The following is an 11,478-nucleotide window of genomic DNA, read 5'->3' on the forward strand; positions in this document are numbered from 1 at the left end:
ATTTTACCCATTAGGTATTGGACCTATACTTGTTTTTGTAACATATCTTCTTACTCCAACTATCATCGGTCTTAGAAACTATCTACAGTTTCTTCTGTTGGAAACTGTCTAGAGTTTCTTCTGTCTTTAAGTAGAGACAATTGGAACCATAAGCTAGAAAATCTTACTCTTTACAAAGTGTGTCCTACTGAGAGGGAGGAGTGCTTGCCATTTATCAAGAGTACTTCCTAGTCAGTTGTCTCTCTGGGACACCCTGGGAAATTGTTCCTTTGTACAATGTTTGGAGAGGAAAGCCTGCTTCCCTCCCATTCCTGTTTTTTTTCTCTGCTAGGATAAAATCAAATCCAATGTGCTTCTCTTTCAGCAAGTTCAGAATAATATATGAGAAGGGAGCAGGAAGATAACCAGATAATTTCCAGTTCTTTAGGTGTTTTAGTATGTATATTTTGAAAGGAATGAAATAAGGGTGCTCTTGTGGGAGTGTGGGGAGTAATTATAAGGGCAGTGTCATTTTTAATTCAAATTATGTATTTAACACAGGATGATGTGGGCAGCGGGAGCTGTAGCAGCGATGTCAAGCATTACATTTCCAGCAATAAGTGCTCTGGTTTCACGAAATGCAGAGGCAGATCAACAAGGTGAGTATTTGATAAATTGCTGTTTTTGCATCAGACTGGTTTTTTCTCTAGAAAGCAGAAGAGTTACCTAGGTGTACTTTTCAAGTTATCTTTGTGTGTTTTCACTTGGTAGTACCTGTGGAAGTCTGCTAGTCCATGTAGGGAGGAAGGAAGTGCACAAATGTATCATATTTACATTGTAAAAGACATAATTTCTGATTAGGTACGTCTTGTCTTTCTTTCTGTAAAAGCACTATGAAGGCAACAAAAACATTCTCTTTTTTTCTCTTCCTTTTATTATATGCAGTATTCTCTAATAAACAGTGAGGATTAATGTAACAATACTACCTTTTTAATTACACATTTTACCAGATTGAAATAAATGTAGGAAAGAAGTTTTTTTTTTTTTTTTTGTAGAAAAGTTGGCCCTATTTGATACAATACTTCAGATTTTCCAGGAATAGAAAAGGATGCCAACATAACCAATTAAACTGAGAAAACACAGAATTTACTGTTTTTGATATGAAAAGCAATGTACAGTCAGAAATTACTCTTCCTTTAAAGTGAAATGAGAAGTCATCACAAATTAGAACACTGGTAAAAAGACTTCGTATTGTTCTCGAACTTGAATTTAGTATTCTCTTTAAAAAATGCTTACATATAAATTTTGAGTATCAGTTACACTTCAGCTTTGTACAACATGAAGTAGGTAAATGCAGGAAATCTGAGAATTACCAAGGAGATACTGTTCCAGGAGGTGGATTTCTGTTTTAGGATGCAAAAGATGGTATTTTACATGGGTTTTTGTAATTATTCCCCTCTCTCCCATTTTTTTGAGACATTTAAAGATTTTTAAAGACTTCTGTTTACATCAAGAACTTACTGGTTTAGTTAAGCTGACAGAAGCAATTGAACTTTGATTTTACATAGAGGAAACTGGTGTTAATAGCTAAGGCTTTCAAGACTGAGGTTTTGCCACCTAGTGGCATGAAGATTTTAAACTTTCATATCATCAACCTATGAAGTAAAAACTTTTTTTGCATGTTTTCTTTTCCTCCCATTTTACAAGTTACTGCCTTAAGGATGAAGCAGATTATTAATATTGTCAAATATCATTTTTAGACTCTTATTATGTGAAGTTAATATCATAAAAACACTTTTTGCACTGTTGCCACAATTACTTAATGAAATCAAAACAGAAGTATACCTATAGCACTTTGATTAATCAAGCTTTAAAAAGAATCCATTATAAAAGTGCAGTCAGTCAAGTATTGTGAATTTACTGCTATATACTTAATTTACTGCCCTGAATAGGTTACTTGGTATTTAAATAAATACTGGTCACAATTTGTGCGTATTTTCCCAATCACAATTCTTAACACTTAGGTACATTACTCTAAATTTCACTTGAAAATAAATTTAATGGGATCCACATTTAAATGCTATCTTCGCTGTCTTCATTGCAGACTTTGGGTGAGTGTGGAAGAACTCTAATATTAAAAATTAAACCTACACATAAATTTCTTTATCATAATAACAAAATATTATCCAATAATAAAAATAATAATTCTTCAAGTAATCTGCAAGTATAGTGACAGGACTATGGTGTGCAGAGGATTATTTGAATCCAACAGATTTGTCTTCAATAAACTTCTTACATCTTAGAATGTAGAAATAATTATGATATGCTCTATTTTGGAACAATTATTAGAATGCACTCAGAGCTCTTGGCTCTGAGCATTTCTTCCTTGCTTAAAAAAAGATAATCCTACTGTTTTTTTTTCCTCATTAGGTGTTGTCCAAGGAATAATAACTGGAGTAAGAGGACTGTGCAATGGCCTGGGACCAGCACTGTATGGCCTTATTTTCTTTGTCTTCCATGTGGAATTCAATGAATTCCTACCTGATAACACTTCTGAAACTGAAACACAGCAGAATCCCAGTAATAAGGTTAGTTGAAAATTTGGTGTGGAGTTTCCTGTGTAGAATTCATTGTGCCAGAAATCTGTCTTTTTGGTTGATTTAAAATCTTAGTTATTTAATAAACCTGGAAAGTGAGAATTAAGTTGTTTAAGAACAAGATGTTCTTATTCTTAATTCTCACTTTTCAGGTTTATTTAATAATTCAGATTAAGATAATTTAAATGTGATCGTAAATACTTAGATTTACAGTAGCAGCAGCATTAGTTTCGGTATTGTAACAGTGCCAGGTAACTTATTTTGATGTAAATTTACTGGAACTAAAGTTTGAGTGAAGTTGCATCATTATGATTTTCCACATATTACAGCAAACAGGGGAGTTGTCAGATGTGTTGGAGAGTAATAATAACACTTGGCAATGCAATGACAAAGGGCAGCTTTTGAAAGATTTTCACTCCTCTCAGTGAAACCCCAATTATGTGGTTAATACTCAAAAGCTGCTCAGATGAATTAGCTGTTATACTGCAAATGAGGGTGTATTAATTTGTGGAAGTTCATTTCTTCTTTGAGTATTTGTGTGTGTAGCACCTCTTGAAGATTTAATATCATCAAAATATATTTTTGATTTGTTTATATGTGCGGACCATCAGCTGAAAATTTAGGCCTCTGATTGTAACAAGAATTGAGGCAAGGGAAATACCTGGTTACTGTATACTTATGTTCAGGTATTTTCCCACTTTTGTTGAGAAGAACTTCCTACATTTAATTTGGTAGAATAAAAGTACACAGGATTGACAAGCTTCACTTTTGGTTTTATCTAGTTTTAGTTTACACAGATACAGAAAAGTTGCTAAAGATTAAAGAAAAGCTGGATTGCTGACATTTTTATTTTGTAGAGGTTTGCCATCAAACCTGGCTGATTAAAATTTGTGTTAAAACCTTTCTGGTGTTTGTTTTTAGTTAGGGTTTTGAAATGTGGATAAGTTTTGTTTTTGAACTTTAAAATAAACTGCTTAGAAGCAACAGACAATAACTCCAAATACTGAGTTGTCATACATGAGTAACATGTGTCTGCAGTGAGAATGGTCTCACTGTTATTTTGCTCACCCATATATTGATTTTTTTTTTGGGATGCTTGTTTATTTGACTAACTTGATTCTAGATATCTCAGCCATGGAAAAGTGAAGCTAAGGTTATTGAGACTTGTACTTGTGGATGTTGAAATCTTATTCTATTAATGTTCAGAGGAGTCTTGTTGATTTAACAAGCATGTTGCCTAAAGCAAAAAAATAAATTACAAAAAAGCATCAAGTCAACATCTGTTTCATTATCTAGACAATCATACTTTCAATTGAAAATTTTATGTGTTTTTCATTTTTCAATCAGTGTGGAGATCAGGTGAGGAATTTGTGGGGATTTTAGATGTAGAAAATTCACTTTAAAGTGCACATATGAACCTGTTTGCAAAAATTTTATAGTCCCCATAAATGTGTCTCTCATGATCTCCTGCCTTAGTGGTGTAGTTCATAATGCGGAAGTCAGTGTCTGAAACATGAATTCTTTATTATGCTTCTTTTCCTGTAGAGAGCGATCGTTCCTGGTCCCGCCTTCCTGATTGGAGCATGCATTGTTCTCCTGGCTTTTTTAGTTGCCTTATTTATTCCTGAGAACAAAGCCAGCAGTACCAAAAAACACAGCAACAGCATCAGCAGTAGTCAGAGTAACAACCTAGACCAAAGTAACGAAGAGGACATTGAACCATTGCTGCAGGATAGCACTGTATGAAGGCTAAATTCTGAGGGGCCGATGGAACAAATTCATGCACTGAATTGTGGTTCTGGAAGCTTGATGGGAGGTACAGAGTATCCTGCCTTTCAGGAGAAGGCAGCTGTGACAGGAGGTCACTTGCTGTATGCTACCTGAGGTTGATGTCATGCATGCAGGAGTGGTTTTTTAGAACAGCAGGTCACAAGCTGGTGTGATTCTACCCAGTATTGAACTGCAAATGCTGTGTCAAATTCTGATATTGGGTAGAAATCTGAATACAGAGACAGATTTTTTTTTTTAAAGTTTGAATGTTTAGTTCCCAAAATTGCAAATTAATGCAAAATAAACAGGTTTGAGTCAGAACAATTTCAGCCATCACTACAATAGGTTGTTTTACATTTCTTACGCCTTTTTGTCTGCATCTATGCCATATGTAGTCTTCATAGCATGGGAGGCACTGATCTCTATATAGTTTTGGTACCTGAGATAGTGGTTATCAATGAAATTCTCAAGTATTATTTACTAGCAAGAACTCCAGTAGTTACCAGAAAGCAGTGATGTAAATGAGATGGCAGAATTGTGAATGTGTGTGATCACACAGGATAGTAATTAGCCATAAATGAAGGTCATGCAGAAACCTTAAAGCCACATTCTGCAATAATCAGTTATGTGCAGTTAAAACACATCCAGATGGCACTGAAGAGCCAGGTCCCATTAATATTTTGCTTATAAAAAAATATATTTTAATATTAGAATGAGCAGTGTCAGAAATAGACAATTCTGAGTGGGTGCCCGAGTACTTTACATCAAAACATATATGTATGTACTGCATTTTGTCACTTTATCTGCCATATAAACTAATTTTTCCTATTAATTCCTTTGACCGCTGCCTTAACTGCTTCTTAGTGTTCAGTTATTAGTCATATTCAGCCTTCATATCACTGTCTTACCTGCTGAATATCATAGATATATGAATATCTTTTTTTTCTAAAAGATGCTTCAAAGGAGTGATGAATTATAACAAATGTGCTAATTTTTAGAGACATTTTATGAAGAACACAGAGATTTATATGTATTTTGCTGCAGTGTAAATGGACTATTAAACCTAACTTTGATGAAGTACTCCTATGAATGTTTTATATGTATACAATATATGTAGATATTTGTAAGGAGTTTTAATTTTTCCAGATGGGGTGCTGTGTAAATCATGTATTTATAAATGTAATGAGGGTACAGACAGTTATACAGTTTTTTTAAAAGGCTTGTGTATTGACTGAACAAATTTTAAAAATATATATTTTGAAACTTTTTCCATGTTGAGCACAGATAAGAAACCTTTTGTACTTATGCAGGTTGGTTTTTAAGTTAATAAGCTTCCTAATGCATAATAAATATAAATACCAAGCTTTCTAGGTTTTGTGAGTACGTGTCTGTTTTTCCAAGTTCACTGTTGTGCCTTGGCTGCTTCAGAGCAGAAGTGGGTTTATCCTAGTCTTGGATGACAGTACCTAGATTCCTGTTCTGTTGTGTTGTGTTTGTGTTACCAAGAGTGGTGAAAAGCATGCTTTGCTTAGACGTTCCATGGGTTCCTGACATGTTATCCACTGGGGTGGAGAAGCGGAGAATGAAAGTACAAAAAACACTGAGAATAATTTCTGATCTGAACACTACTGCAGAATTAATAGCTTGTTCTGAGGAAACTTACGTAGAAAATTCAATTTTTCTTGTATTCTTGAATTTCTTGTAGTTGAAGCTTGGGCTTTTATGCAGGATAATCTTTTTTTGCTGCAGGCCAGACTGCAGTTGGGTAAGTTTTGCATGATCCCAGCTTAGAATGTCGTAAACTTGATCTATGGAATAGAATACAGATATATTAGTGTTAAAAGTAGCAGTTGTCAAATGTATTACTGCTTATAGTATCCCTGCAATGGATTGGATTTTTGAAGTAGAATCTCAAAATCACAGAATGGTCAGAAGGGACCTTTAAAGGTTGTGGGACAGGGACATCTTTCACTAGAGCAGGTTGCTCAGAGCCACCCTATCCAACCTGACCTTGAACATATCCAGGACTTCTAGGAATTAATTATCCACAGCTTCTCTGGGCAACCTGTGACAGTGCCTCACCACCCTTTATTGCAGAGATTTTCTTCCCTTTGTTCAAACTAAACTTTACTCTTCTCATTTTAAAACTCTTACTCTTTGTCCTGTTGCTACATACCTTGGTGAAAAGCTGCCTCCTATCCTAAAAGCCTTTTTTATATATTGAAGGGCTCACCCCAGAGCCTTCTTTTCTGCTGCCTGAACAACCCTGAGCAACCCCAAACAACCCCAACTCTCAGCGTGTCTTCACAGGAGAGGTGCTCCAGTCCTTCAGTAGTCTTTGTGGCCTCTTCACTCCAACAGCTCTATGGTTTCCTGTGATGGGGAATCCAGACCTGGATGCAAAAAAAATATTTTAAGCACACACCCTTACTCTATATAAATTATTATATGTACTACTCTGCTAATTAAGTACACAATAAAAATGTAAAAAGGTAAGTTATAGATGAGATAAACAATTTTCAAATATTTTTATGAGTAGTGGTAAAGTATTTTTCTGTTCCCAGTAGCAAATTAGTTAATGATGCTCAGAAATACCTGATGCCTCATTGTTTTTAGGAATTTTTGTTCAACATGGTGGTACAGAGATTTTAAGATTTGGTTCTAAGTTAATTTATCTTTATTTTAAACTTCAATATGTATTTAATATCTGTTTCTAGTATCTGTCATTACTGAAATAGATACCTCACAAAGATATTTATCCAAATGGAAAGTGTGTTGAAGGCTGTGCTTACAAAATCATGATCCTTTTTTTCCTGTCCTGCCCACTATGCAAAGGTGTATTAATATTCAGGTTAATGCTCAACTAGGAAGTTTCCATTTTCCCTGATGTCAGTCAGTTGGATTTGCAAACTAATTGAAAGGTCTTGAATTTTTGTGTTTACAAATTGATTAAAAAACTTCCCTCTGGAAGATTTTTTTAAATGGGCTAGAAAGTTACTTCCCTATAGAAGTGTACAAATAGTAGAGGTTTTTATGGCTGAAACTTCTGCGGTTCTTTTTGCAACAAAATTGCATGATGATGGAAACACTTTCAAACATCTGTTTTCAAAATGCTCCCTCCATAAAATACCTTTATTTTAAAAGGAAATTTTTCTTGCTTATTGTTAGAACAATACCTTTATCTTGAAGAGATACCTTGAATGTTTTTATTTTTCAAAAATATTGGCATAGTACTGGCAGGCCCTTTTTGTCACAGAAAAGGTCAGGAGATGTGGAGCAACTGCTTTACTTTCCATGGAAGAAAAATGTAAGTTTCACATGGGATAACCAGTGAACCCCTGTAGCATAAAAGACTTTCATGATAACTCCCCATCTATTTCCAAAGTACTGTAAAGATTCTAATATTGAAAGGTCTTGTTTTTATACAATTACCACACTGATGACATTGTAGGACTTTGTGTGCTTTTGTCTCCAGTTTTTTTGCCACACCAGCTTGCACATGAGTGATCCAGTGAATAAATTTCACTCTTGCTGTAACCTTATCCTTAGATCCCTTTTTTCTAAGGGTTTCTATTCAAAGCAGCCACTTCATCAGTGGTTACATTTGTACAGTTTTTTCACAAAACAGAACTTTAAATAAAGGAACACTTTACTGGTGAGCAGCTGCTATTTCTATTACATCTTTTTATCAGGGACTAAAAAGTTGTTCTTTATGTGCTTAATAATGTAAAAAAATCTAGCAAGTATCTTAAACTGAGACAGGATAGGAGCACTTCTACTTTCAAATCTCCCACAACCCATAACTTGTTCTAATATTTGTTTCTTCAAGTCTTTGGCATTCTTCTTCAAACTTCAGAGTGTTTTCTGTGAAATCTGTGAAATAATGCATTGAATATCACAGGACATCAAACATTGCTGAAAAAACTTAAAAAGGTTGTTCTTCATGTCCTGGATGGCTAATTTGTAAATGCCCTGTTAATCCTTGTGGCTCTGTACGATTGTTAGCTAATGCCTAAAGGTACAATATACACTTAAAAAGACATTCATTGTTAGAAATAGCACTAGTAGATTTGTATTTCAAGTACTTACTTTAACTGTTTTCAGTTTTTTTGACCAACTTTTTCTCAAATCAACTACATTGTCGGTGATATTACCATGCAAAGTGGTTGATGAAGGACTTGGACTAGAAGCAGAAGTATCACCTCTGGAACTTGTCTGTTTGTGCTTGTATCATTTGTGTTACCTTCGATCTGCATTGGTTTTTTTTCCAGACCGTTTTTGAGAGACCAGGTAATTTTGTGAGAGTTAGTTTAGTTGTAGATAGGTAATACAGTCTACCGATGTGCTTTACTGAGCACATGTAAATGTCAATACACTGAAAATGAAAGAAGGAGTGGGGGTATCACTGTCAACTCCCTTCTGCATTGTGAAACACCCAGTCTTCCCCAAGGGTACCTTGTGTTCTGTCTGCCTTGACTGTCGGGCATACCCACAGATGAGAGTGCAGTGTCAAGATATGTTATATATTAGTAAAGTTGTAATTCTTAATACTTTTAGTTGGTAAATAAAATACCTTTAACTAAAGCTTTCCTCCTTGTACCCCTGAGGTGTGCTTAATGTCTATGTGGGAGACCATTGCTCCAGAGCATATTTTATTGCAATGTAACAACATGCAATAAGAGTTCTTCACTTCCTCAGTGTAGTAATGGGCATGCTTCTTTGGGGCAGCTGCTGATCTGTGTGTGGGGCTGTGCTTTTGATCCAGAGAAACAAAGTTCTAGTTGTTCTGATAAAATTTACCTTTGTTTTTCCTTGGTTTTTTTTTTTTTTTTTATTTTGTTTTCAGAAGAAAACAAATACAGTCCCCCCCCCCCCACTGCAAAAAAAAAACCAACCTAACAAACAAACAAAAAACCCCAAAAAAGACCAAAACAAAAACAAACCAAAAAAGCAGGGAAAGACATTATGAATTAACAGTACAAAGATCTGGCAAACTATACTTGGGGAACTTCTGTCCTCAGAGATTTTGCTCTGGTGTGTGTGTGCATTTATTGTGAAAACATGCTACTGTATTTTGATTATAATAACTAGAAGATCATCATAAAACCTGTGATAAATAAACTTAATACTTAGATTGCTTTAACAGGCATGTTAAGCAATCTGTTATATATATACTAGCATCATTATGTCTCCTAACAAGAAGAGAATTTGATTTTAAGAGTTGTTTAAAATTTTTGGTCATGCTTTTCTGTTCTGGTCCAAAAGCTTTCACTCACAGGATGGCTAACCTGAGACCCTTCCTGGTCAACCTGAAAAAGTTGGTGAAGCAGGACGAGTAGATCCGCAGAATAGCCTATTTTTATGTGATTGAGGAGACTGAGCATGACTTCTAGTCCTCTGTTTAGTGGCATGCTGTCTCATGGGTTCCATTTCAGGAGCTTAGTGGTGAGATTGATCTAAGAGTAAAATCTTGAATCCAGCATGTGTAACTAAATTAAATCAGTTTATTTCCTAGACAATTTTTCTTGAACAAGTCGTACAGAAAAGAAGGTGCTGTCTCCTCCCATTGTCTAAAAAGAGTAGTCTTGCTCTGTTCTCTGAAAGAACACTGCAGTAAGAGAATGGAAGATAGGCATGGTTCAGGGTACAGTCCCAGGCCTAGCATTGCTACTCTGCTGCCCTTGCAGTCCATTTTCTGTTGCTGTAAAAGTGCCTTTACATATTGCATTTTCAGCACTGGCACCTTAAAGCAAATGTGTTAAAATCTTTCCTTAATTTGAAAGTAAATGCTGCGTCACCAGCTGAATCTCTGGGAAGTACAGAGCTGCATGATTTAAGTGCAATTGACTGCATTATGTGCTAGCAGTTTGGAAGTCAATATTTTTTATAGTCCTTTTTTCGGTTGACATGAAAAAATGGCCACTTCTGATTGCATACCCCAGTGAGAGCTTAGGCTTATGGATTTCAGAAAATTGCTTGTATCTGAAGTGTCCCTTGACTGATGCTTGATGTACACCTTAATGCTTATGTGTCAATATAATTGTGTTAAGAAACAGGCTGTAAAGAAAACTGTGCTGCTAGCTCTGATCATCTGAATGTAGGCAAAAATCTGCTAATCAGGACCTTATTTGGTGATGATGCAAGAAAAGCTGTTGGTGAATTACAGGCAGGCAACATTATTCATGACAAAGTACTTTTCTACACATGTGGAAAGTGTTGATCTTGAAAACTTTGCAGTGGTTTTATTGTTTTGTCCAGAAAATCTGTTTGAAAGGAAGTTTTAAAGGCAATTATTTTTTTTCCCCTTCTCCTCCTCCTGTTTTGATGAAGAGTATTTTTAAGCATATTTTACACTTTGAAGCAAGTCAAAATGTAGTCTTTTACTGCAGTCTTTTCTGGAAGTCCTGATGAGTTCTCTTTAAGTAAGAGAAACTTAATCATATATGGGGGCGTCTGCTTTATCAGATGCAGGTGCCATTTTTGGTAACTTAATGCTGTTTCTCAGTGTAGTGGTTCAAATATCCTCTGAAAAGCAGTGAAGGGAAAAAAGCAAAACATGACAAAATCGTTTTAGTTACAGACTGAAGTGTTAAGCACTGAAGAAAAAAGTTACACGTGCAGGTCTAAGCACCCTTCCTTGTTGCTTAAAGACCAAAAGTAGCTTTTTGTTGCTGTCTTACTTCTTTATGCCTACATAATAAACAAAATGTATTTTTTTCATCATTGCCATCATCTGTAATTGGCTTATAAATAGCTGAGACATCAAACTTGCCCAGCTACCTACTCCTACTATGCTTTGTGTTATTTCAGTGCATCTAGTGGTTCCAGAAAGTTCAAAACATGTATTTAAGAAGAATAGTAGCATATTTTAGGTACAATATTTAAAGATGCATTCAAAAGGTATACTTTATATATTTTTTTAACACTGAAAGAAAAATAAAACTGGAAGGGAAGATTAAGAAATATAAATATTCACTAGATTATGCCACCTGAAGTGAATTGCATTCTGCATATCCTTGTCAGACACACATTTTGACCTCGGAGAGATGTTGCAGGCCTCTGTGCAATCCTTAGAGGAAAAAGCTGTTTGCAGAGTTGATAATTTGTGAGTCTTACTGAGTGGTTAAGGATT

General features: G+C 35.2%; 1 protein-coding gene across 2 annotated transcripts in view; it reads left to right on the forward strand.

Annotated features, from left to right (window-relative positions):
- Positions 1–5,697, forward strand: part of MFSD14B (major facilitator superfamily domain containing 14B) — a 30,143-nt gene extending 24,446 nt beyond the window's left edge. For both annotated transcript variants that reach the window (XM_058823485.1, XM_058823484.1), the window contains exons 10-12: positions 541–638; positions 2,410–2,567; positions 4,122–5,697. In XM_058823485.1, the coding sequence (XP_058679468.1) occupies positions 541–638; positions 2,410–2,567; positions 4,122–4,322 (457 nt within the window). In that variant the 3' untranslated portion in view covers positions 4,323–5,697. The remainder of the gene's footprint in view (positions 1–540; positions 639–2,409; positions 2,568–4,121) is intronic.
- The last annotated feature ends 5,781 nt before the right edge of the window (positions 5,698–11,478 follow it).

The sequence above is a fragment of the Ammospiza caudacuta genome, chromosome Z, assembly GCF_027887145.1.
Source record: "Ammospiza caudacuta isolate bAmmCau1 chromosome Z, bAmmCau1.pri, whole genome shotgun sequence".
Lineage (NCBI taxonomy): Eukaryota > Metazoa > Chordata > Aves > Passeriformes > Passerellidae > Ammospiza > Ammospiza caudacuta.